The sequence below is a fragment of the Podarcis gaigeae genome (assembly GCF_964106915.1).
Source record: "Podarcis gaigeae genome assembly, chromosome: 8".
NCBI classification, from domain to species: domain Eukaryota; kingdom Metazoa; phylum Chordata; class Lepidosauria; order Squamata; family Lacertidae; genus Podarcis; species Podarcis gaigeae.
In genome coordinates this window covers 24,374,822-24,401,916 of record NC_139684.1, presented here as the reverse complement: position 1 = coordinate 24,401,916, position 27,095 = coordinate 24,374,822, and the positions used below count along the sequence as shown (strand labels likewise).

The following is a 27,095-nucleotide window of genomic DNA, read 5'->3' as shown; positions in this document are numbered from 1 at the left end:
TGGAGGGCCTGGTGTCTTAATTCTAGGCATGTTGCCCTAGTATGCTTTTGTTAATACCATTAAATTTTGAATGTTTGTCTTAGTTTGCTGCACAGTATACTGGTGTTGCCATATTCTGAAGAGCAAGAAATAGGACACATTTGCCAACTTCTACTTTTAACTATGGATCGCTGTGAGGACTCTACCCATGAAAAAGAGGGTGTGCCCTGGGGAAAAAAGAGGACATATGGCAACCCTTTTCCAGCCCAGTGCAGGAATCAAAACTAAAGAATCCCTAATAGATGTCCACCTAACCTCCAATGAAGGAGAGTCCACCACCTTCTGAGGTGGTCTGTTCCACTGTCAAACAGCTCTTACCACCAGAAAGTTCTTCCGAAGGTTTAGTCAGAATCTCCTTTCTGGCAGTTTGAACCCATTGGTTTGGATCATACCCTCAGGAGCAGCAGAGAACAAGTTTGCTCCACCTTCCATGTGACAGCCTTTTGGCTATTTGAAGATGGCCATCATATCACCTCTCAGGCTTCTCTTCTCCAAGCTAAACATACCCAACCTCCTCAACCTTTCCTCGTAAGGCTTGATTTCCAGACCTTTGATCATCTTGGCCCCCTTCCTGTACACACGTCCCTTCTTAAACTGTGGTGCCCAGAATTGGACACCATAGGTGAGGTTTGACCAAGGTAGAATAGAGTGGAAAAATGGATGTGACCTTTGTTTGATGTAGGCTACATTCCAGACACACAAAAGTTCTACACACACACACACACCTCCATCCTGGCAAGCAAAAAGCATTATCAGAGTTCAAGGACAGTTTCCAGCCAGGAAAAATAAAGAACTCAGGGAGTGTGTGGAGTAGGGCCATGTGAGGGCTTGGGCTTGGGCAGTGTCTTAGAGGGCAGTTTTGAGTTTCCACACTGCTGATTTTAAAAAATACAAGTAGAAATACTTGAAATATTAGCTTGGAGTTTATTTTATATGTATTTATGTATGTACTAGGAGCTCTGCCCCAACTCGCTTTGCTCTGCCCTGCTATGGCGGTTGTGTGACGACATCATTATATTTTTATTATACAGACTTGTCTAGGTGGATTACCATAGGCTCCAAAACATCTCTGACATTTTCTTTTGGAGAGACTGGAGTGTCATATGTTTGTCTGGCTCAACTCTTGGCTGGGAGCTTTACAGGGAATGACACCGCACAAGGGGTGTTGTGTAATAGGTTGATTGTTGCATAGTACCTCTAAGGTTTAGATCAGCAACCATTTGGTGTCCATGGGCACATTTGCAAATAAGAGAAACTGCAGTGCGCACCACTGTAAAGGGAAGTTTTTAACAGTTGATGTTTTATTGTGTTTTTTTTTTTGTTGGAAGCTGCCCAGAGTGGCTGGGGCAACCCAGTCAGATGGGCAGCATAAACATAAATTTATTATTACTACCACTACTACTCCTGCCAACCTAGCAGTTCAAAAGCACCTCAAAGTGCAAGTAGATAAATAGGTACCGCTGCAGCGGGAAGGCAAACAGCATTTCCGTGCGCTGCTCTGGTTCACCATAAGTGGCTTAGTCATGCTGGCCACATGACCTGGAAGCTGTACGCCGGCTCCCTCGGCCAATAAAGCGAGATGAATGCCGCAACCCCAAAGTCGGCCACAAATGGACCTAATGGTCAGGGGTCCCTTTACCTTTACCTTTACTACTACTACTACTACTACTACTTCAGTATCCACTGGGTGGAACCTTCCTCCATAATAGACTCCTTTTCTGCCTGCAAGGACTTCTCTTTTTCCTTTTGCATGCAGACAGTCATGCAAAATCCCATAGGTAGATAAGAAGTGCCTTCTGGATCAAGCCAGTGGCCCCTCTAGTCCAGCATCTTGTTCTTACAGTGGCTGACCAGATGCTGGTGAGAAGCCCACAGGCAGGATCTGAGCACACAAGCTATTCTCCCCTCCTGTAGTTTCCAGCAACTGGCATTCAGAAGCCTCAATGCCTCCAGATACGGAGGCAGAGGATAGCCATCATGAAGGTGCTCAGTCCTCTTTCCCTGCCATCCATTCCTGCAGGAGCGAGTTCCATAGTTTAACTAGGCACAGTGCAAAGAAATCCTTTCTTTTTCTTGGTGCGGAGGCGCCAGCTTGGGCAATTGGGCCATTGTCACCCTGGAACAAAAAGGAAATTTCCAACCCGTACTTTGAAACATATGCTGCACACAACCCGGACTTTGAAACTTACGTTGCACCCCACCCCGTCCCTCAATAGCCCAGTCTCAGCAGCACTCAGTTTAGAAAACACGTGCTCGTGTGTGTTATCAGCAGTGTATTTATGTTAAGGGAGGAGGAGAAAAGAAGAGGGAGCTTCGGCTGGCTGTTGCCGCTGCCTCTCAGTTACAAAGTACTTGAATTACAGCTTGCGCAGGCCCAACGTGGCATCCAGCAAGTCCCGGCTTGCAGGCTTGGAAAGGAGGAGGATGCCGCCGAGAGCCTGGCTCGCGCTTTAAAGTTGCCTGCGTGTTTGTGCTTGTGTGTGTGCGTGTATGCGCGACGCTGCTTGGGGGAGGGGAGCGAGCCCAGCTAGCCACTAGCAAGGAGATCTTCTCTGCCTCCCTCTCCCTCCAACAATACTTTAACTGTCAATCAGGCTTAATAGGGTATAAAATCTGCTCCCAGGGCAAGGGAGCCGCGCCGGGAAGATAAGAAAGTGTCCCAGGAGGAGCAGCCCGAGGTCGCCGAGAGGCAGGCGGGCAGGCAGGCAGGCAGGCAGCGCGAGTCGGACTCCTTCCCTGCCTCGGATCGACGGCTCCGGAGCAAACAAGAAGCGGCCAAGGCTCTCCGCCACTTCTTTTCGCGTCTGCGTAAGAAAAAGCAGAGGAGGAGGCGGAGGCGGGCAAAGGCGGCGGGGAGTTTTCTTTACGCGGCGTATGTATAGAAGGGGGAGGGACCCCGGCGCGCTGCCCTGAACCTCGCCCCCCCCCCGTCACTGTTTTTTTTTTTAAAGCCAACTCCTTCCAAAAGTCTCTTTTTTTCCAACCCCTTCCCCGAGAAGCAATTTCCTGAACTCCCCAGAATAGACATGAGCTGTCTGGAAAAGCGCTGCCGGCTCCCCATGCAGACGCCGCCGCCTCGGAGAGCTTCTGGGGGGCTTTCCAGCCCGGCTTAGACGGCAGGACGCTCTCCAAAGGAAACAAGGAGTTTTCTTTCACGAAAGCGGAGAAACGGGCTCGATCCTCTCCGGGATCCAGATCGCCCAGCAACTCTGGAAAGTTCTCCCGAGCTGTTTGTTTTGAGATCTCCCGCTTCTCAGCGCGGCTGCTCTTGCTTGGCACCTTGGGAGAGCCCCAGCGCAAGATCTGTATATCTATATCTGTACATCTATATGTGTACTCGGAAGTAAGCTCCGTTTTTAAGCGGGCTGGCGCCCGGGTAAAGCGTACATAGGACGGCGGCTTTCCATTGGATTCTCTACCCACCTGCGAGGAAGTCCGACCGAGGAAGCCAGAAACTCGTGCAACGCCAGAGCGGACTTTTGCGCGCAAGCTCGCGCAACCCATCTCCCCCCCCCCTTTTGTTGTTGTTTTTTTTGTTTGGCGGGGTGGAGGTACGTTTGCCTAGGATCCGACACACACTTCTGGACGCCGTGCTCCCCCTTTCCCACCCCTCCTTCTCGACGGACTCCTCAAAATTCCCTCCCTCTTCGTGCGTAACCCCCCAACCCAAAGAGGATGGTTTGGAGACGCCTGGGCGCTCTGCTGCTCTTCCCGGTGCGGATGCTTTGCTTGGTAGCCAAGGCGGCGGCGTCCACGGTGCTCCCCAGCAAACTCCGCGACTTGGCCGGGGACAGCGTGCTCATCACCGGAGGAGGGCGAGGCATCGGGCGCTACTTAGCCAAGGAGTTCGCCAGACGCGGCGCCCGCAAGGTGAGAGGCTGGGAATAATGGGTGACAATGATTTGAAGGCTGGGTGCGTGCGCCTGCTGGGGAGCGCGGGGGGGGGGGGTCCAACCTGAAGCTGCCTTCCAGGTCCCCCTTCCAACGTCTCCGCTTGCACCGGTGAAGCATAGTAGCCAACTCCTAGAGACGGAGGAGACTTTGCCTGCCAACCCACAATAAAATATTTGAGGGTGCCAGGCCTCCCTAAAGTTGATGGGCATTGCCATTCAAATGGTGTGTGTGTATCGTGCCTTGTGATTGATTACACGGTGTGGGTCTTACTTGGACCCCCAAAATATTTTATTCAAGTTGGCATCCTTGCGGTAAATGGACCCTGCAATTTAAGGGTTAGCCTGCAGGCCAACTGAATTCAATTCGTGGAAATGGGTAAGCCTGTTAGTTGTGCCCATTAGCCTGAATGGGTCTGCTGTTGGTTTATTGCATTGATACCTGACCTTTTCACTCTCTAACCAAGATACTTGAGGGGGCCTACATGGTTACCCCTTTCTTCATTTAATACACAACATCAACCCTGTGAGGTTGATTAGGGGGAGAGACAGTGACTGATTCCAAGTCAGTGTCGTGGCCAAGTAGGGATTTGAACCCTGCTCTGCCAAGGTCCTAGTCTGACACTCTAACCACTATGCCACCACGGGCTCTCATTGACTAGCCTTGGCTGCAACCCCTAAAACTGCACTCCTAATCTGGGAGCAGGGCAGGGGAAGCACACCTGAAGCTGCCTCTCCCACCACCTCCCAACTTCTCTACTTGCATTGGTGTGGCAGGGATTGTGCAATGAAGGCAGGGCAGCCTAATGGTCAAGGCTGCATTCCTAATCCCACTTAACCTGGGGTTCTGAGGGGGGCGGGGAGCCTCCGCTTGAAGCTACTTTCCACCACCACCCCCCTTCAATTTATCTGGCTGCATGAATAGAGCAACTGTGCAAGTGACAGATTGTGCAATTAAGGTGGAGTTGCCCAGCGGCTCATGCAGCAATTTTCAACCCACTTAACCTGGAGAGCAAGCCCCACTGAATCAATGGGACTTGCTTCTGAGAAGGCATGTTTAGGATGTAGCCTAAACTGCAGATAGTGCCCTGCAATGAGGGAGATGCCACAGATCTCTGATCAGTTGGCCCCCACACCCAAAACTCAGGTGGGCTGGCTTGCCACATTTTATTTATTCATTAACTTAATTTCTACCCCCCTCCCCATTTTATTCCCACAACATCCCTGTAATTATAGGGTGAGAGACAGTCTTGGAAGGTCACCCGAGGGAGATTTATGGCTAAATGGGGATTTGAACCCTGGTTTCTCAAGTCCTAAGTCGGACCCTGCAACCACTACACCTGAAGCAAGTAAAGCAGTCCACTATGCCATCTAAAGGAATGTGTCTGTGCATGCAGGTTTAAAATCACTTTACAGCATCACTGGCTATGAATTGGGTAGCTCCCAGTTCAGATCTCAACTCTGCCTTAATTTGATCCTAGAGACTTAATTTAATTTGATCCTTGAGAGTTGGGACCCGAAGCATCATCTAGTCCAACCTGCTGCAGTTTCCCTAAGCCACTCTTTTTGTCCACCCTTCAACTACAATATGAGGAATATTAATCTAGATTACATGGTTAATGTATGGATTATGGCTTCCAGATAATGCAGGAAGGATAATATCCCAAGTCAGGCCATTGGTTCATCTAGCTCAGCCTACACTGACTGGCAGTGGCTGTCTGGCGTTTCAGGCAGGAGTCTCTCCCCACTCTGCTGGGGATCAAACTGGCGACCTTCTGTGGCAGATGCTCTACGACTGAACTGCAGCCCAGTAGTAGGGTGCATTTGCAAACTCTTGTGGGCACCATGTGCCTTATGTGATCATCCACACATGCACGCACTGTGTTTTTGAGCCATGTGTCATGCAGAGGTTAAGGCTGTGGTCCTAAGCAGCTCCTGGAAGAGCTGTGTAGCTCAGTGGCTGAGCATCTGCCTTGCAAGCAGAAGGTCCCAGGTTCAGTTCCTGGCATCTCCAGGTAGTGGTAGGAAAAGACCCTTTTCTGAAACTGTGCATAGCCTCTGCAAGTCAGTGTAGATGATAATAAGCCAGATGGACATGGACAATGGTCTGTGTTTGTATAAGGCAGCTTCCTATTTAAACCAAACTCTTTTTTTTCCAGAACCATGAGGGCTAGAACCCTGCTTTATTTTTTAAGGGAAGCACCAAAGCTCAGTGGTAGAGCACACCCTTCTGGTGCAAAATATCCCCCATTCAATCCCAGGCATCTTCAAGTAGGGCTGGGAGAGGCTTCTGCCTGAGAGCCTGGAAGAGCCGCTGCCAGTCAGTGCAGACAATACTGAGCTAGATGGACCCTATAGTCTGACTTGGTATAAGGCAGTTTCCTATGTATGGTAACTCAATATGACTTTCTTCTGTATAGACATGCATAGGATTGCATGGCTTATAGCACACATGTCCCATTGGTGCTCTGTCAAGGTGATTTAAGCTTTCTTTCTGCCTGGCAGTTTTCACACTGCATGTACAGCCTGGGTAAGGGATTTGCCTCCTCCAGCCCACACACCGCTAGCAATATTTCTTGCAGATGATAAGGGAGCAGTCACACCCAGGGAGGGGTAGACCTCCCACATCCAGCTCTCATTGAGCTGAATGACACCCCACGGCCCAGTGGAATGCAGCCAGACCATTACGGCTGTCTGGTTTGTTTGCTAAATGGAGAGGGGCTCTAGGGTGTCAGGAATATGTGCAAACTTTTATTTCCACGGGTGGCAGATGGCAGATCTGGAGCTACCGGTAAATGGGTAGTTAATAGCAAATCAGCAAAGATTTCTGACTCTCGACTGCTCTACGTTGTCAACAACCAAATAGACTCCCTCCCTTGGGGTAAACAGGAATGACTTTTACATGGAAGGGGTACATGCAAAACTAGTTCTTGGGCTTACATTTACTCACAGTAGACCTGCTGAAATTAAATAACATGATTAAGTAAGGTCCATAGAATTCAACCTAGTTGAATACCACCCTCTAATCCTAAACCTATGGCTTCAGACACACTATGCATTTAAAAAACAAGACTTCCCTCCTCCCAAGAGTCCTGGGACCTGCAGTTTACTCATTGTAGAGTTACAATTCCCAGCACCCTTGTCAAACTGCAGTTCCCAAGATTCTTTGGAGGAAGTCGTGTGTTTTGAAATGTGCTTTAAATATTTGCAGTTCTGGTCGTTTTGTACCTGACCCTTGTGTGAGTGGATTTGGGGGTTGGGAGGGGGCCAAAAAGCCTGAAGTCCTCCCTCCCTTGATTATGCAACCACTCCATAATCTGGAGCATGTGGCAGCAGGTTGTGGCTTCCGGGAGGTGAAGGGAGTGTAGTTTGCACATGCCCAGAGAGGCAATCTGCCCTTTGATGTGGCTTGACGGAATGCAGTGGGTTTCGGAACAAAGGCACATTTGGGACTGGCCTGTCTTGGGGTTCTGACATAAGAAGAACTCTGTGGAAAGTCTGTCTTGTCCATTTGCACACCGTCTGCAAAGAGAGGCTTCTTGGAAGCTCAGAATCTAGGGGCAAAGGCAATAACTGCACCACCACAATTTGACCATTGAACCTCTGGGATAGTTCATTGAACCTCTGGGACCATTGACCCTCTGGGATAGAGCATGAGACTCTTAATCTCAGAGTCATGGGTTTGAGCCCCACACTGGACAAGGATTCAGGATTGGACCAGATGACCCTTGGGATCCCTTCCAACTCTACAATTCTGATTCTAAGAAAATGAATTTGCTGAATCCTCTAAGCCAGTAGTCATTGCCACATCTTGTAGCTAAGTGGTGGTGACAGGTAAATTTAAACTCAGGTCTCAGAGGGGCTGGGCAGTGTATTTTCAAATGGTAAGACTATGTATTGATACACTTCCAGATGTGGAAAGCCGAGGGAGTGGGACTCTGAGCTTCTACCCCAGAGTCCTGCTCCAATGGCACCCCTGCCTGCATGTTAACTACAAATTATAAGAAGGGCTGGATGGTCAGTTCCTTAGTTAGCTTGATGGGGATACTGCATAATGCAGTCGTTCCATAGGCTACATGGTGTAAATAATCCTACATAGAACTGACGGAGTCTCATTACTGCTTACTGGGCTGGTTGCATGCCAGGGGATCATTAGACAAGGCTTGTTTGTTGCAGTCCGTACCAGTAGGGGGAGCTTCTCAAAAGATTTGCATTATAAGGACCCTTCCCGATTGGTGTTTCGCTGTGGGTGTACAGTGGTACCTCGGGTTAAGTACTTAATTCATTTTAGAGGTCCGTTCTTAACCTGAAACTGTTCTTAACCTGAAGCACCACTTTAGCTAATGGGGCCTCCCACTGCTGCCGCACCGTTGTGGCACAATTTCTGTTCTCATCCTGAAGCAAAGTTCTTAACCCGAGGTACTATTTCTGGGTTAGCGGAGTCTGGAACCCGAAGCATCTGTAACCTGAAGCATATGTAACCCGAGGTACCACTGTATCCTGCAACACATGCTCGACTCATTGATAATGCATTAGCGGTGGGTTTGTTCTGCTTTCATTTGTGCTTCCTCGATGCTGCCACAAAGGTGCTGTTGGGAGGTGCTACAGCACAACAAAAGTGGGACAAACGGCAACAGCAGCCCCAAAACATTTGTAGTATGAAAACTTATGGGATTTCAGCAAGAAGTTAGAAGGTATGCACCGATTGGGAATGAAGCAGTGTGACCCATCTGAAACTTCTGTCTGCATAAACAGCATTGAAAGTGGGATCAGGTATGACCCCCTCCCCCAATTGTATCATGAGCACCAATCATCATAAATTTTCATGAAATGAAAAGGACATCTGGGGATGCCCTAAGTAAGCTCATTGGTTCATTCAACCCAGTATTGTCTGCTCTGGACAGCCAGGTCCGTTGACGCAGGCGTCAAATCTGGGATTTCTGACATGCAAAGCCAGCTACACTTGACTGTGCAAGTGAGAGGCAGCGTTTTAAAAACTGAACGGGAGGCCAAAGCAACCGAACTGGGGAATCTGGTTGGGTGACACCAGAAGAAAGGGGACGACTCTGTTGGTTTTGATTGGCGGCAGGGATTTCAGGAGGTGGGGCCCTGTGCTGGCGTGTGCGCACACGTTGTGGTGGGGAAAACCCCTTCATGCTTCCAAACGGCAGAGATGCCAATCTTGCTCCAGCTTGCACGGAAATAGGGAGTGCGTTCACGAGCTGTGCAGCTGACTGACAGTTTGCATTTGTGATTTACAGGCTCAGTACACTCTTTGCTGTTTATTTATCATCGGTATTTTTATACCGTGCACATATGGGCGTTTGTACATACCAGGGGCTGCCACCCTTGCTTGGGTTGTTCACCCAATCAGTCTCCTTGCCAAAACAACCCCCTTCCCTTAGAACTCGTCAAAAGCCTTTTATGATTATCCCCCCCCACTTCTCACCCTTCCTCCACCCCATCACCACCAGTGTTGGAGGTGTAAAAGAGAAAGGCAGGGTGGGTTGCAAAAGTCTTGTATCTTCTTCTGTTGGGATGAAGAGTTGGTCCAGCAGTAGGAGGAAGGAGACCAGAAGAAGCCAGCCAGCCAATCTGGGAATTGGCAACTTCTGCAGTAGTAGATTACCAGGGTAACTGGCTACCACTTCTGGCAACCTTCCTTATTCCCACGCAGACCTAACTGGGTGGGTGGCAGAGGAAACAGTGGTTCTCCAAGCTGCCCAAGGAGGAGAAAGGTCACCAGTAGCACAGTGCTGGCCACTGGGACCCAGTGGCAGGGTTCCCAGGGCTGGCAGGTTGAGGATTCAGTGGAGACCAAACCCATGGGACTCACTAATGTGTGTTAGCGATTGCAGCAGAGAAACTGGGGAGAAGTCGAATCTGGATTAACGGATTTGGCACAACGAGACGTGCACTCCGGATCACTGGAACAAGGCAGGCTAGCAATAGCCAAGCTTCCCCTTCTTCTGGCTATAGGACTCTGCTTTAGCTGGCTGGAGTGACAGAGGGGTTATCTCAGGAAGTAAAGCAAGTACCGTATTTTCGCTCTGTAAGACGCACCAGACCACAAGGCGCACCTAGTTTTTGGAGGAGGAAAAATATTCTGAATCTCAGAAGCCAGAACAACAAGAGGGATTGCTGCGCAGTGAAAGCAGCAATCCCTCTTGCTGTTCTGGCTTCTGGGATAGCTGTGCAGGCTGTATTCGCTCCATAAGACACACACGCATTTCCCCTTACTTTTTAGGAGGGAAAAAGTGAGTCTTATAGAGCAAAAAATACGGTATGTAGTTATGCTGGAAAGGTTGGAGAGTGAGGGGAAAAGCAAGCAGGCTGTTTTGCAGTAGGAAGAAGCACAGATCCTGACAGAGGACAGCTTGGGCCTCTGAGAGAAAGAGTAGCCAGAGAGAATATTTTGCCACACTTTGTATTTGTGTGTGTGTGTGTGTGTGTGTGCGCGCGCGCTTCCTTGAATGACCTGGATACTAGGACAGGAGAATATCTGGTTTTCAACCTCGTGCTATATCACCAGCTAAAAATCATGATATACTGATATACCACAATGTCTGAAATAAGGATGGAGCTATGTAGAGGAATTGGCTGGCTTCAGGGTTTTCCCAGCATTGTGATTTTTGCCTAGCACAAACCCATCATGATTTGTGATATATTGCCAGGTCAGAAATTATGAGACCGATATCACAATATGGAGTTCAAACCGGTTTTTAGACAATATATGGATATATCACCCAACCCTACTGGATACAAAGTGGATCAGTCCCTTGAGTAGTTCACAGAGCTCTGTGTACATTGGGGTTGGGAACCTCAGATGTGGCCCTCTAGGCTTCTCTATCTGGCCCTATGGAATCTCCCCAGGTCATGCCCAGCTGTCCTGCTTTGCACCTTATTTGAGTGTTTTTGCCTGGCTGGAATGTGTCCTTGAATGAGAATAGTGGCTTGTGCTTATCTGGATCAGGGATAGAGCATAGAAATTTGCTTACTAAGCACAGGTAAATTTGCACCTGCTGCTCCGCCCACTTTTATCTCTGGCCCCGCCCACCAGCAATGTCACACAGCCCTTGGAAGGTTGCCCAGTAGGAAATGCAGCCGTCTGACTGAGAAAGATTCTCCAGCCCTAGTGTAGGTTATTTCCAAGTGGTCTGTGGAGACGAGAAGCCTGGCTATCACTGCTCCAAGGTGTTCAGGTGCAGCGCTCTTGCTGAGAGCTCTGAGCATCGCTGTCAAGAGGTACTCAGCATCGGTTGCACACTGCACCTTCCAGAGCATCCCCATAAGCTTCTCAGCACCCACCGGGCTCCTGAGCCTTCCTTTGCCTGTTTCGCCATGTCCTCACATGCTCTTCCGAGGGCATGCGTCTCTGTCCAAGCCCTGCTTCTCAAAGCGAATTTCACTTCCCTTGCGGCTCTTGTTGAGTCCCTGCCACCTGTTTCATGTGGTTTCCGTATGGAGTTTCTCTTCCACGATGATTATGTAACTCCGGTGATTTTGCTCAACTGCTTCTTGTGGGCAGCTGCGCCTCCTGTTGATTAAGCTTAAGCCAATCTTCAAGCGTTGATCTGGAGGGGGGCCAAGAAGTCTTAGCCTAACAAGAAGAGGAAGAGAGAGGAAGAGGGCAGAGAGAGAAGGGTGGGAAGCTGACTCACAGCAGCAGCGTGGGCCATCCAGTTACTTTCCATTGGGATGGAGACACTGAGGTGGTGGCCCTTCGCAGTGAAATCTTTTTTTTTTTTTCAGACAATTTTTTATTGACTTTCACAGGTTTTACAAATTTGCTTACATTTTGATATATGTTTCTCTTAGAATTTTGACTCCCCACCCTTATTTCCTTGATGTTTTTATTCCCACCTTATACCTACTGTTTTATATGACATTCTTTTCCCTAATACAATTATCCTCTATTTCACTTATCTTTGTTCTCATCCCGCTGCCCATAATTTGAACCTTGTCCGTGTTTTCATTTGACTATAAGAGTACTTCAACTAGTCCAGAAAGGGTTCTCCACTCTTCCATAAACAGTTCATCTCTTTTACCTCTTATTTCTGCTGTCAAATTTTGTCATTTCCGCATAGTCCATTAACTTTTGAAGCCATTTCTCCTTAGCTGGTACTTCTCTCCATTTCTGCGTGTAAAGGATTCACAACAAAATCTTTCCCATGGGCAGAATCCAGCTACGTTTCTCTGAGAGGAGAACCTTTGAAATTAACGGACCCAAATGAGTCAGGACCCTTAATTTCATAGGGTCTACTCATGAGTAGGACTGACAATGGCAATAACACTCTTGTCACTTTTGGTTTCTCGTTTTTTTTCCAATTTTCAGTTCTTCATATTTCTGCAGGGATTTTGTGATTCTGTTTATTGTATATAAAAAAGCCACAATGAAAATTCATCAGCATATAAATGCAAATTTTGCTTAATGTATGCTGCCTTGCCTTTTCCAAGCAGTGTCCCCAAGAGGATGCAGTTGATGTGTTATTTTCATTAATGTGTGCAGAAAAATGCAGGATGGGCCTGGGCAGTGTAGAAGTCAGCAGCTGATGATGCTGAAGCCAGCTAAGAAAGGTCAGACTCACAGAGTTTGACCTTTGTCTCAGCAGGGATTAAATTGATTCTAATTAATAGACTTCACAATGGAAGGCTACCTTTAGTGGAGTTTAAGGGGCTTGGGTCATTGGTGGGTTGTTGTTGTTGCTTTTTCCAGTCTGCCATAAATTACATCTCTAATTAGCTTGGGGTCCTCTGTGTGGCTGCCCTTCCCCCTGCCCTCTAGCTTCTTAAATACATCCCATTGCACTCCCAGCAATGCCAATGTAGCTATATTTGCAACCTGGGGGTGAACACACACAGAAATAATTTTGTTTAGATTCTTTTTTAATAAAAGAAAACATAGCCAGGGAATAAGGGCTTTTTGTGGTTGTCTTCTGCAACATGTCATTGATGCAATAATAAGGCCTTAGCTGTGGACCATCCACTGGTCATTCCTCATTATTAGCTGTTCTCTGATGCTTCCACAATATTATGGTATTGTTGCCATCTGGAGGGATTATCTGGGGCTGCATTCACACCACAATTTATTCTGTCTCCCCAGCATTTCCTTGCCTGTTAATATTTCACAGAATCATAGAGTTCAAAGGGACTTCTCTTCCAACCCCTCGCAATGCAGGAACCACAGCTAAAGAATCCCCTGCAGATGGCCATCCAATTTCTATTTAAAAAACCTCTGCCGGAGGTGAGTCCACCACCTTCTGGACTGGAGTTGCTTGTGTGGAAGGCAAATCCTCGTGAGATGTGGTTCTCCGCTGTTCAACGCTATTCCTCTGACTTATCCAAAATAATGTTTTGACATCTGAAAGTCGGGTTTGCAGAGGAGGACATTTGCATATGTAAGAGGAAGCCTGGCAATCAAAGGATCCTTGGTGTGTGTGTGTGTGTGTGTGTGTGTGTGTGTGTGTGTAAGCACATCCGGATTGCTTGAGAGAATTGGCACCCACTACCTCCTTTGTGGCTCAGGGTTCATTGGCTGGTCAGGCAGTCCCCCCCCCCCAACCTATGACATCATGACAATTTTGTTTATCCCTCACACAGAACAAGCACTGTGAAGGGAGAAGTGGCTTCTGACTACTGGTCCCCCAAATCTTCTTTCTTTCTTTCTTTCTTTCTTTCTTTCTTTCTTTCTTTCTTTCTTTGCTTCGATTCAGCAGCCGCAAGACACTTGAATCAGGAACCCTGCAGCCCAGCAATTTTTGCTCTCATCAACAAGCAAGCATGACAACAATACTTTCTTCCTCTTTCCTTTGAACTCTTTGCAGGCTGGTTGCACCGCCAGAGACTGCTCCAGACTGGGGACGGGGGTGTTTTTTATTCTATTTTAAGCAAGTATATTCAGCAGCATGTCATGGACACAAGAATGGTACGCTAGTGGCAAACCTAACACTGCGCTGTCCAAATACCATAACAGCTTTGTTAGTTGTGCTCTGATGCTTGTAAAAGGTGACCTGTTAGAAGGTTATAAGGTTAGACATGGCATAGAGAACACACAAAGCTTTATTGCGGTCCACAGACCCAAAATACATAGTACCACAGTAGTGTATGTTGTTGTTTAGTCGTTTAGTTGTGTCCGACTCTTCGTGACCCCATGGACCAGAGCACGCCAGGCAACAATAGTATATAGTATATAGTATATAGTATATTATATAGTATATTAGTATATATATAGTATATAGTACAACAATAGTATATAGCAACAGTCATTAAGGTGTAAGATCGGCCTTGCTAGCCAACAGAGGAGCTTTAGCCTATACATACTGATTTCTGATTTTTACTGCCTCTGAGAGGAATTTTACTACATCCAGTGTAATAGTATCAAACTTACCCTCAAGAAGAACCTTGACATGAAATGAGTTGGCCATTCCAGGTTGTTCTGACAGTACAGTGGTGTCTCGGGTTACATACGCTTCAGGTTACAGATGCTTCAGGTTACAGACTCCGCTAACCCAGAAATAGTACCTCAGGTTAAGAACTTTGCTTCAGGATGAGAATAGAAATCGCACGGTGGCAGCGTGGCGGCAGTGGGAGGCCCCATTAGCTAAAGTGGTGCTTCAGGTTAAGAACGGATCTCTTAACCTGAGGTACCACTGTATTGGATTGCTTACCATGAAGTTGTTACAGTAAGTGCCACACTTTTTTAACAATCAAAAAAATAGGTGCCAGTTCTACATACCCTTGAGTACGCGCACCCCCTCCCCCCCGGGGGCAGGGGAAGCACTGGGTCTCGTAGGTTTAACAGTTTAGCATGCAGAATTTGCTTTGCTCTCTTGCCGCCACCCTGTTTCATCCCAGGGATTAGGAATCCTATGGAAGGAACTCCCCTATCCTTCTCAAAATACGTCACAGTATCTTTCCATTCTCTGCTGACACCTCTCGCTGTTTGCTTTCCATTATCTTTAATGCTCAAAGATTTGCCTCTGGCCCAACGGTGTTTACCATAGTTTCTCAGAGGTGTCATTAAGAGGCCTCTTAATGTCAGACTCCAAGCATCAAAAGGGTTTCTCTCCCAGCCTTGGACAATGGTCAACCTTGGACAATGGTCAACCCTTACACAAAAGCTTGCCAAATCTCTTTTTTATATATACATGCCAATCTGGCATGACATGGATTATCTTTTTTTTTTTTTTAAAAAAAGAGCTATTCTGGGAAGGGATGATGGTGCTTTATATATGGAGTCTAAGCACTGGTCCATCTAGCTTAGCATGGTCTGTGGTCCTCCAGATCTTGATGGACTATAGCTCCCATCAACCCTGTTCTCATGGAGGCTAAGGCTGGCCGTGATGGCTATATTCTGCCTCTGTGAGCAGAGGTAGCGATGCTGCTTCTGCATCCCAATTGCTGGAAACCACAGGAGGGGAGAGTGGTCTCTTGGATGGGTCCTGCTTGCAGTTTTCCCACAGGCATCTGCTCAACCACTGCGAGAACAGGATGCTGGACTAGATGGGCCATTGACATGCCCCAGCAGGACAATTGTGATGACCTTATCTTCAAAGGCAGCCCAATGTAGAGCACACTGTAGTAGTCCAGTCTGGTGTCCCTGAAAAAAATTACCCTTCACTTGGGAAGACAGGTGAACTAATGCCAGTGTACTGGAAGAAGCAAAGATCACCAGTGTTGAAGCAATGATTCTTCAACATCAGCTTCATTGGACTGGTCATGTTGTTTGGATGCCTGACTATTGTCTTCCAAAGCAACTACTCTATTCCGAACTTAAAAATGGAAAGCGTAATGCTGGTGGTCAACAAAAGAGGTTTAAAGACTCTCTCAAGGCAAATCTAAAATAATGTAGTATAAACATCGACAACTGGGAAACACTGGCCTGTGAGCACTCCAATTGGAGAACAGCCTTTACCAAAGGTGTCATGGGCTTTGAAGACACTTGAACTCAGGACGAAAGGGAGAAATGAGCTAAGAGGAAGGCACGCTAGGCAAACCTTCACCGTGATCAACTCCTGCCCGGAAACCTCTGTCCCCACTGTGGAAGGATGTGTGAATCCAGAATTGGCCTCCACAGTCACTTACAGACTCACTGTTAAAACTGTGTTTATGGAAGATGATCTTACTAGGCTACGAGTGATCGCCAGAGAAGAAGAAAGAAGAAGTCCAGTCTGGAAGTCATCAGAGCATGGAATGCAATGTGCATGCACATTGATCACAAGCCATTTTTACTATTTATAGCTCTGCTACAATCAGATCCCATTCAATGGCTTCCCATGGAGGCATCTGCTTGGCTACTGTGAGAACAGAGTGCCAGACTAGATGGGCCATTGGCCTGATCCTGCAGGACACTTAAATTCTTATGTTCACTGGCCATTCTGGCTGTGGCCGAGAGGACCACATATATAAGTTTTAATAACATTCACATGTCTCTCAGCAACTTTTCCCACCAGGACGAATCAAAGTCTTGGTTACCAGTATTACATTTAAGCAAACCCCTAGCTGCAGGCAGCTGAAAAGAAGGGACAAAATTTGACCTCACCCAGTCCCTTTCTTCCATGACTGAACACAAACTTTGCTCTCTTTCAGCTACTGTTTGCGCTTGCTCAAGCTGTTACCCTTTTGTCAACAGGTACTTTTGTGTGGCCTGGGCTGACAGATCCTTCCTGGCTTCAAGAGTTATGAAGTGCCCATTAAGGGCAGGCAGATCTGGTAGCATTGCTTTCTCTCTGCTTCTCATTTTTCCAGTCTTAAATTCAGGTCTCCACATCTCTGGAGCAAATTCGCATTTTTTAATATTAAAAAACAAACAGACCCACATCCTCATTAAAATTCACCAGCATTTTAAGTGTACACTTCTCCCAACACAATTTTTAATGCAGGTCTGGCTAACAGACACTTGCAATGCACTTCCCCCAACTATAAAACTTTTTTGTATGCTATTTTCACTAATATATGCATTTCGGGCTTGAAGCACCAATAAGAGCACCTTGAACTGGGTCCAGAAGTGAACTGGCAACCAATGCAGCTGTTTTAAAATGGGGTTTATATGGGGCACAGGATGCTAACTGTTGAGCAAAATGAAAAAAAATTGGGGGAATGGAATGGAGTATCTTGGAAGGGGAAATGGCTGACTGGCTGGCACATTACATAGGAAGCATACTGGGCAACTAGGTCAGTTGGTAGAACATGAGACTCTTTATCTCAAGGTCATGCGTTCGAGCCCCATGTTGGGCAAAATATTCCTGCATTGCAGGGGGTTGGAATAGATGACCCTTGGGGTACCATCCAACTCTGAATTTCTATAAGTCTATGCAACATTTATTGCAGAGGCCACTTTTGTTGGTATGTATTCCTCCTGGGCATCCTTTCTTTCATCTGCTTGTCTCCAACAAATCCTTTTTTCCCCTGTATATCTATTGCCTGTACTCCTTGCATTTTTTCCTTTTTTGCATTTTTTTTTTGCATTTTTTTCTTTGCACCTTTTTCTTTTAGAAAAAGGTCCCCCGCACCCAAATTTACATTACGATTTTTAAAAATTAACTTTTTATTGAATTTTACAAAAAAAAAAGAAAGAGAAAGAGAAACAAAGAACAATACATAACACTGTAAACACATTTATACAGTGGTACCTCGGGTTACAGACGCCTCAGGTTACAGACGCTTCAGGTTACAGACGCTTCAGGTTACAGACACTTCAGGTTACAGGCGCTTCAGGTCACAGACACTTCAGGTTACAGACTCCGCTAATCCAGAAATAGTACCTCGGGTTAAGAACTTTGCTTCAGGATGAGAACAGAAATCGTGCGGCGGCAGCAGGAGGCCCCATTAGCTAAAGTGGTGCTTTAGCTTAAGAACACTTTCAGATTAAGAACAGACCTCCAGAACGAAATAAGTTCTTAACCCAAGGTACCTCTGTATACATGTTTTCCAAAATGCAGACTAAAAAAAAAAAAAAAAAAAAAAAGACAAAAGTTGCCTTCGGCATCTTTACAATAAGGCAGGAGGCCATCTTTTCAACAAAACACCCAATGCGCTGCGATGTTTGCGCATTGCTCCTCCTCAGCTGACGCCAACCACAGAAGGCAAATGGGGTTGGTGGCAGAGCGCCACCCTGAACGATGATGTCATGCCACCCGTTGCATTGGCATGGGAAGGGAAAAGAATGGCATCGGTGCGGAGCCCCTCTTGGTCTGCTATTTGTGGGGTTGAGGCAGTTAGCAACCTGTAGCTAATTACGGTGCAACAGCAGAGTCCTTCCGCCATCCAGCGCTGGCATCCTAGGCGGGCGGGAGGCCGCTCGCTGCTGAACCCAGCCCCTGGCAGCCCACCTTCTCCTGGGATGGCACAACAAAGCATTCCACCTGGCTGCCAAGGATTGAGGTCACCTAGAGTAGCAACAGGGCAGGAAGCTTCTGCACAGCGCCAGCCTTCCACAGCAGGGATTAACCGCCTCGCTGAGCTGCTGCCCTCGACAATTTTCTGGTCAGTAACTTTCTGAAAAGGAGAGCGTGTCTCTTGCAGGAGGGAGGGAGGCCAGCAGCTGAGGAGGGGTAAGGTGGGGGGGGGGGGAGAGAGAAGAGGACTGGATGGGTTCCAGGATGGGAAGCTATCACATCCGAAAACTACAGCCCTAGACAGAGGTCGGGTTTTCCAGTGCTTCTTCCTGCCTGCCCCACACAAATACAGAAACCCCAGCGCTTATTTAGGGATTGGGGGTGGGATGTGTCTATTCCACTGATATTAAAGGTGTGAGAGATATGGTGGCAGGGAACGGTTGTCTACTGTAGCAAGTCTTTGACTGATTTATTTAGTTTTTTATAATCCACACTTTCATTAAAAAATATAGCAGATGGAGTACAACACATAGGAATAAAATCAGCAGATGATTCATAAAAGCAGCAATTAAAAGGACAAAATAATGATGATGCAAATGGCTGCCTAAACAATGCAGATTTCAGAAGACATATAAAAGAAGGAAGGTACAATTCCTGCTAAACTTCCACTGGCAGGGAGGGCACACTGATCTTTAGAAATGGCCAAACAAATCAGAGGATCTCAGTGACTGAGGTGGAGCATAAGGAATTGGGCAGTCCTTGTTGTGGTGGTTGTTGTTGTTGTTGTTAATTATTATTATTTATATGCTGCCCATCTGACTGGGTTACCTCAACCACTCTGGCCAGCTTCCAACAAATATAAAACCATAATGAAACATTAAAAACTTCTCTAAACAGGGCTGCCTTTAGATGTCTTCTAAAAGGCAGATAGTTGTTTATTTCCTTGACATCTGATGGGAGGGCGTTCCACAGGGCGGGCGCCCTAACCGAGAAGGCCCTCTGCCTGGTTCCCTGTAACTTCTTGCAGGGAGAGAACTGCCAGAAGACCCTCGGCGCTGGACCTCAGTGTCTGGGCAGAACGATGGGGGTGGAGACACTCCTTCAGGTATACTGGTCTGAGGCTATTTAGGGCTTTCAAGGTCAGCACCACACCAACACTTTGAATTGTGCCCAGACATGTACCGGGAGCTAGTGAAGATCCTTTAGGACCAGTGTCATATGGTCTCGGTGGCCACTCCCAGTCACCAGTCTAGCTGCCGCATTCTGGATTAGTTGTCATTTCCAAGTCACCTTCAAAGGTAGCCCCACATAGAGCGTGTTGCAGTAGTCCAAGCGGGAGATAACCAGTGCATGCATGTACTAAATGGCCTCAGTCCAGTATATCTGAAGGAGCGTCTCCACCCCCATCATTCTACCCGAACACTGAGGTCCAGCGCCGAGGGCCTTCTGGTGGTTCACTCACTGCGAGAAGTCAAGTTACAGGGAACCAGGCAGAGGGCCTTCTTGATAGTGGCGCCTGCCCTGTGGAACACCTTCCCACCTGATGTCAACTACCAGACTTTTAGAAGACATCTGAAGGCAGCCCTGTTTAGGGAAACTTTTAATGTTTGATGCATTACGGTATTTAAATCTTTTGTTGGAAGCCGCCCAGAGTGACTGGGGAAGCCCAGCCAGATGGGCGGGGTATAAATAATAAATTATTATTATTATTATTATTATTATTATTATTATTATTATTATTATTATTTTATTACTTTAGCCCAAGTTGTGTGGATTAACACAACTATCTTGAACCTCCCCTAGTAGCAAATCAGAAACCAGTGAAACTCAGCATCTGAGTAACATGATGGCTGTGGTTAGAAACTTGGGCAGTCCCACATGAAGCATGGTACCATAATCAAGCCTTAAGGTTACAATTGGCACTGTTAGGGAAGGCGGGGAGATGGACAATAGGTGGAACTAGAGCCAATGATGGGTGCAGCTACCCCCTGGCTGGTTGTGAGTGAGAAGGCAAGCAGAGAAACAAAAGGCGCTGGGCTGGCAGGGTGGACACTGGGGTTGGTGGGGATGAAGCTGCACTGGTGAAGCATTCTCAAAGCAACTGGATGTCATTGGGCAATGATTCTTAAAGAGCCATCTTCTTGCAGATTATCCTGTGGGGTCGGACGGAGAAGTGCCTAAAAGAAACCACGGAGGAGATCCGAGCAATGGGAACAGAGTGCCATTACTTCATCTGTGACGTGGGCAACCGCGAAGAGGTTTACCGACAGGCCAAAGCCATCCGTGAAAAGGTACGTTTGGTGAAGAAACTTATCAAATTCTCAAATGACACCAAACTGGGAGGGACAGTGAATACCGCAGGAGATAGGATTCAATGTGAGCCCACAGTGTGATGCAGCAGCAAAAAAAGCTCATCTAGGCTGCATCAACCAAAGTATATTGCTCAGCTCAAGGGAAGTCAGAGTACCGCTCTATTCTGCATTGGGCAGACCACACCCTTAGTACTGTGTCCAGTTCTAGGCACCAGTTAAAGAAGGATATTGGCAGGCTAGAGGGTGCAGAGGAGGGCAGCCAAGATGATAAAGGGTCTGTAAATCAAGTCTTATGAGAAACAGTTGAGGGAGTTGAGGGTGTTTAGCCTAGAGAAGAGAAGATTGAGAGGAGAGCCACCTTCAACTTTCTGAAGGGCCGTCACATGGAAGATGGAGAAAGCTTGTTTCCACTGCTCCAAAGGGTGGGACCTTTCTGACATTAAGAGCTGTTTGTCAGTGGGATGGAATCCATCAGAAACTGTACTCGACCCTGCTTTGCTTTGTAAATATGCCGACAGTAAACAATGCAGACTGGAATCTTGCTTTCTTTTTAAGGGCAGTTCCATAAGCTCAGTGGAAGAGCATCACCTTTGCTTACAGAGGGTCCCAGGCATTTCTGGATTGGGCTGAGAAAGGCCTGAAACACAGGGGAACCACAGCCTGTCAGTGTAGACAATACTGAGCTCTAATATAACATGAGGCAGCTTCATGTGGAGCATCTGTAGCCGAAGAGCACATGTATTGGATGCTGAAAGTCCTAGGTTCAATCCCCGGTGTGTCCAGGTAGGGTTGGGAGAGAGTCGTGTCAAACCCTGGAGAACTGCTGACAATACTGAGCTAGATGGAATCTGTATAAGGATGCATAATATGTTTACTGTTGGGAAACAAAAGACTGAGCTCAATGTACCTTTGGTCAGATCTTGCAGGGCTCATCCACTGACTGGGGGCTTCTCCTTTCTCCCCTCTCTCCTTTCCAGGTCGGGGATATCACCATCCTAGTGAACAACGCAGCCGTTGTTCACGGCAAGAGCTTGATGGAGAGCGACGATGACGCACTGCTGAAATCACAGCACATCAACACGCTGGGACAGTTCTGGGTACGAAGCCATCCTTTCTCCCACGTTCTCAGGCTTGGAAGTGACAGCAGGGAATTGCAGCCAGCGAAATCTTGGCTGCTCCGAGGGATGGCTCAGCCGAATTCGGGAAGATCAGCCCGGCGTGCAAACCTGCCAGGAAAAACAGTGGGGAGGGGGAAGGTGTGTGCAGGGGGAAAGATTCCAGCTACCTACTGAAATTAATACTAAGCACCATCGGGTGATGCTTTAGGCATGTGATGATCTTTTAGACATCCCTGAATTAGTCTCTACTGCTGGGTAGATTTTCCTTTTTTTGCCCCTGATCTAACCTGGGGTGATTAATTAATTAATTCTTCTTTTTTTTGCCAATTGTCAATTAGATTGGGCATTGGGGAGCTCCTTATCTCTCGCTACCCAATGCATTTCCGCCTGTGGTCAATTGCCTGATATCTCAGCTCCATCCTACATGAGGAATTGTGACTTGCAAAGGAGAAGCAGGTCTCTTGAAAAGAAGAAGGGGATGGCCTCTGTGGCCCTCCTGGACTCCAACTGCCATCATGCCTCAGCCAGAAATGGCCAATTGTGAGGGATGATGGGAGTTGGAGTCCAGCAGTTCCTGAAGGGTCACAGCTTTCCCATCAGTCAGGGTTGGAGTCAGGAGCAAGTTGGCAGTAAATCACACGGCGTCAGTGAAGTTCTCTTTATTCAAGGAAACCAGGTTGACTCCAGAGGCCAGGCCTAATGAGCACAGCAGTTCATCCTGGTAAATCTTGCCCCTATGAGACAGTTGTTGGGAATGAAGGTCCCCGCCTTCCCACAGTTCCCTAAGTCCTCTCTTCACCCAGGTCCTTCCCAAGCAATCTGAGTCATTGCCACTGTTCCTGACTTTGCTCCACACTCTTCATCTCTCTTCTGGTTCTGGGAGACCAGGGAGGGAGGGGAGCTGGTTGCAGCATGAGGGGAGACTCCATGGCTTCTTCAGCAGCCTGCCTGATCTCTGCCAATTGGGCCTCCTCTTCTCCAGCCTCTGCTTCTGCCCTGCTTCTGTACTGCTCTCTGCCACAGCCTCTTCCTGCTCACCAAACCCTATGACCTCTTCAGCTTCCAACCCTCCTCCCTCTTCTCCCTCTAGCCCCTTATCATCATCCCACCTCCAGTCCCCAGGCCCTGAGCCTTCTTCCCTCCCACCACTTCTCTGACACCATCCCTGCCATGGCTGCCAGCTTACAGTAACACAGATGTGGGCTTTTCCAACTGGTGGCACCACTGTTGTGCAGTGTCCTCCCCTCTGAAAATATAGGAGCCCTCCCCACTGGTTCTCGCTTTCCACCAGCTCTTGAAGACACACTTGGTTAAAGACCAGCATCCCCCTTAAATTTGAACTTCCTGATCTAATTGCCTTGGTGGCTCTTTTCATGCTTCTTCTTTTCAACGGGTCTTATCCCGTTGCATATTGTAGTTGCGGAAGATTTCGTGGGAAGGTTTTTATTGTGCGTTTCAGTTAAGCACGGGTATGTTATGTTTTATTTTATACTTGTAACCCACTAAGAAGCCATTTCGGTGTGCAAGTAGTACATAAATCAAGTACAGTGGACGCTCGGGTTGCGAACGTGATCCATGTGGGAGGCACGTTCGCAACCTGCAGTGTTCGCAACCCGTGACCCGCACGTCTGCGCATGCACAGGTTGCGAATCAGTGCTTCTGTGTATGCGCAAAGCGCAATGTAGCGCTTCTGCGCATGCGCTAGCGCCGAAACCTGGAAGTAACCCGTTCTGGTATTTCCAGGTTCGGCGCGATGCACAACCCAAAGTCGTGCAACCCGATGCGTCTGTAACCCGAGGTATGACTGTAATTAACAGCAGTTCTCGATGATCATGATATGTGAACCAAGGTTGTTCTCTCTCTGCCCATAGACCACAAAGGCCTTCTTGCCACGGATGCTGGAACTGCAGAAAGGGCACATTGTTTGCCTCAATTCTATCCTGGCCTTGTCTGCCATCCCTGGGGCTATTGACTATTGCACTTCCAAAGCCTCCTCTTTTGCCTTCATGGAGAGCTTGACGCTGGGTCTCTTGGACTGTCCTGGAGTAAACGCAACCACTGTCCTGCCATTCCACACCAGCACAGAGATGTTTCAAGGCATGCGGATCAGGTCAGTGCAGACAGCCACAAAAACAGGTCTGGTTGGCGATGCATGAGGTAGATCGTGCATTTATGAAGGAGCAGGGGTGGGAAATCCTGGGGCAGCCCAGCAACATTCAGTCTACAGCTGAAGGATATCATGTAAGTGGTTTAGATAAAGCAATATACAGTACAGTGCTACCTTGGTTCTCAAACTTGATCCATTCCGGAAGTCCATTCCAAAACCAAAGCGTTCCAAAACCAAGGTGCACTTTCCCATAGAAAGTAACGCAAAATGGATTAATCCATTCCAGACTTTTAAAAACAACCCCGAAAACAGCAGTTTAACATCAATTTTATTATCTAATGAGACCATTGATCCATGAAATGAAAGCAGTAATAATCAATGTACTGTACTATAAAATAAATAAGACAGTATTGTAGATGATAATTTAAAAAAAAAAAAAAAATCTTACCTGCGCTGATGATAGTCATTGTTTGGATGGGGGGCTTTTATCCATTTCCGCAGTCACACAATCAATCAATCAGTAGCTGAACTGGGTTCCACACAGTCACAAAAACGAATTAACTGAAAAAGCCTCAAAAACAAAATTTCAAAATAAATAGTAAAAACAAAAGTCCCAAACTTATTCATCCGTTTGACTTCTGAAATGTTCGAAAACCAAGGCGCAGCTTCTGATTGGTGCAGGTGCCCCCGAAACAATAACCAACAACCACATTGGATGTTCGACTTCTGAAAAACATTTGAAAACTGGAACACTTACTTCCAGGTTTTCAGCGTTTGAGAACCAAAGCATTTCAGTACCAAGGCGTTTGAGAACCAAGGTACCACTGTATACGTTTTAAAAATATCAATACAGTTTTTAAAAACAAGGAGACAGAACGTTTTTTCAGCGCCACTTTCTGTCCACCAAAGCCTGAGGCAGCTGCTTCATTCCACCTAACGGTAGAGCTGGCCACGAGGTGAACAAACAGGACTGTGTTTTGTTTTCCAGATTCCCCAACCTCTTCCCTCCACTAAAGCCAGAGACGGTGGCTCGGAGGACAGTAGAAGCTGTTCAGCAGAACCAAGCTTTCCTCCTGCTGCCATGGACAATGCACATCCTGATCATCTTGAAAAGGTGCGGCCTGCTGCTTCAGTGATACAAGGAGGTCAAGTTGGCTCTCCGACTCCTCCCCATTTTTTATCAACAAGCCTGTGAAATGGTGGTTTGGTCCAAGGTTACCATGTGAGCTTTATGGCCAAGTGAGGGTCTCCTGTGGGCTATTCCAGAGCCTATTCTGGCTGTCCCAACAGCTAAACCACACTAGCTCTCCAAATCTAGTCCTGGCAAGATGGAGCATGAATGGGGGGAGATTGAGGGGCTGCAGGTACCAACCCTGCCCTCATCATCTCCTACCTCCACCCTCAACCTTCATGTGTTGTGAAGGAAAGTCTGAAGGGGGAATCTTGGAGAGTTGGCACTGAAAATCCTCCACATGAATGGTAAGCCCAGTCCTGCAGACCACACAGCTATTCCCCCTTCAGAACGTCCCAAGCCATGCATGAACATCTGAGGCTGCAACTGGCAGGGATGGAGGGCAGCGCCTTTTGTTGCCCCTCCTTGTGTGCACCTTCGATGATGAGAAGAGGCCAGGTGGAGTAGGGAAGGGAAAACCAAGGCCCAGCAGCTCTCTCGGTTCCACAAAGAGCTTGTGCCAAAATGTCAGCACAGTGAGTTGCGGAGCAACTTGAACTGTGAGATGAACACCCTGAGATGGTGAGATTGTCCCAGAAGCGGGAACCCATCACCAAAAGTTGCACGTATTTCCATAAATGTGAAGGTGTGTTTGTGTGTGTGTGTGTGTGTGTGTGTGTGTGTGTGTGTAGGGCCCTGTACATTAATGCAAGGCCCTTTAACTTGGCCCAGAGGCATATGGGCAACGACTGAACATAAGAACATAAGGAGAGGTTTACTGGATCAGGCCAGTGGCTGATCTAGTCATAGAATCATGACAAGCGTAAAATAAAAACAAATTACCCAGTCCTTCAGTGTCCAGTGCACCTGTCTGCTCTGCCTATCCTCTGCTCTGCCTCCGGTGGACTGGCTGACCCACCCTCTCTTGCCTTCCTCTCTTGCAGCATCCTCCCGCAAGCGGCACTCGAAGAAATCCACAAGTTCTCCGGGAGCTACACCTGCATGAACACTTTCAAAGGGCGCACGTAGGCTCTGCGTCTCGCTCACGCACCAAGCAGGCCGAGAGCCCGACGAGGGCAATCGGCGGGGCCTCCCGAGGCCATACGCTTGCTCTCCCTTGCCACGGCGACAGCGTCGAGAGCCGTAGCGGAAAGGGGTGGAAGAAGAACTCACAGGGGCAAGGAAGGGGGACGAGCAACGGCAGCCATTTGCAACGTAGATTTTCAGAGGAGTTTCAAAGCCTAGCGGTTTGCCAAACCTCCCGTGCCGCATACATTCCACTTTGGCCTGCTAATCAGGAATTGCAAATTAATTTAGTGGGGTTCCCTCCCCCATTTGTGTGTGTGTGTGTGTTGGGGAAGGGGTGTTCTCATTTTGTAAAGCTTGTAAGATTTCACTACCCTTGGGTGAGTGCTGAGACTAGTGGTTCTGAAGAAGTAACAGAAAAATGGATGCCACATTATTCTTTTTAGCCAAGGAAGCAGCAAGGACCTCTGCCTCCCACATGCCAGGAAGAGTACGGAATGTTCCTTAGCAAGGGGCAGCTGGCAGGAGTCTTTGGCAATGGACAGAGGGAAACAGCATCAAATGCTTCTATTGGGTTATCTGTAGATTGTAGGGAAAGGTGCATCTTGTGTCTGCAATGCTTGGACCAAGGAAATCATCACAACTGCCTCATCGGATCACACCAAAACCCAGAATTCTGTTTCCGGCAGCAGACAACCTGAACTCCCTAGGCTGGTTTCATTCCATTTGTCTGGAGTAGATCTACTGCCTCTGAACAGGACGTGGTCCTTCTTAGCTATGGTGGTTTATTGCCATTGATAGACTCAATCTTAATATGCACAGGCTACGTGCAAGGGTTCTGCTTTTCTTCTTTTTGCAAGGAAGGAGCAAGTTAAGGCGAGTCATGCAAGGGTATCTCAGCATTTTTCAAGATAGGTAGTTGGCGCATCCTCTTTCTATGGTGGCAGGAAGCCTTGTAGGAAGGATCAAATTTGCACGGACAAACTTCCCAAACGAGTCCAGCTCTTTGCTCCTCAAAAACACCTCCAAACGGAACACAAAACCAGTCACTCATGCATATACACACATATATAAATAAAGGGTTTGCTAAGCTGCA

General features: G+C 47.6%; 2 protein-coding genes across 3 annotated transcripts; one reads left to right on the top strand and one right to left on the bottom strand.

The window, feature by feature from the left end:
- Nucleotides 1-64: 64 nt before the first annotated feature.
- LOC310850829 (uncharacterized protein) lies at nucleotides 65-3,543 on the bottom strand (the record flags this gene model as incomplete). Its single annotated transcript, XM_083752828.1, has 2 exons — nucleotides 65-1,596; nucleotides 1,694-3,543. The coding sequence occupies one exon, from the start codon at nucleotides 3,541-3,543 to the stop codon at nucleotides 2,626-2,628; it is 918 nt and encodes a 305-aa protein (XP_083608954.1). The 3' UTR covers nucleotides 65-1,596; nucleotides 1,694-2,625.
- Nucleotides 2,275-27,095, top strand: DHRS3 (dehydrogenase/reductase 3). 2 transcript variants are annotated; one of them, XM_083752829.1, is made up of 6 exons: nucleotides 2,275-3,909; nucleotides 20,413-20,556; nucleotides 21,555-21,674; nucleotides 23,567-23,805; nucleotides 24,791-24,916; nucleotides 25,918-27,095. In XM_083752829.1, the coding sequence occupies exons 1-6, from the start codon at nucleotides 3,715-3,717 to the stop codon at nucleotides 26,000-26,002; spliced, it is 909 nt and encodes a 302-aa protein (XP_083608955.1). In that variant the 5' UTR covers nucleotides 2,275-3,714; the 3' UTR covers nucleotides 26,003-27,095. The 2 variants fall into 2 exon arrangements, with proteins under 2 accessions (XP_083608955.1, XP_083608956.1); XM_083752830.1 differs by lacking the exon at nucleotides 2,275-3,909 and adding an exon at nucleotides 18,393-18,413.

Excerpts from the sequence above, each read along its gene's own strand:
- DHRS3 (XM_083752829.1), top strand. The coding sequence starts at position 3,715 with ATGGTTTGGAGACGCCTGGGCGCTCTGCTGCTCTTCCCGGTGCGGATG. Across the intron at positions 23,806-24,790 it reads TTTCAAGGCATGCGGATCAG|ATTCCCCAACCTCTTCCCTC; the intron begins GTCAGTGCAGAC and ends TTTGTTTTCCAG. Across the intron at positions 24,917-25,917 it reads ATCCTGATCATCTTGAAAAG|CATCCTCCCGCAAGCGGCAC; the intron begins GTGCGGCCTGCT and ends CCTCTCTTGCAG.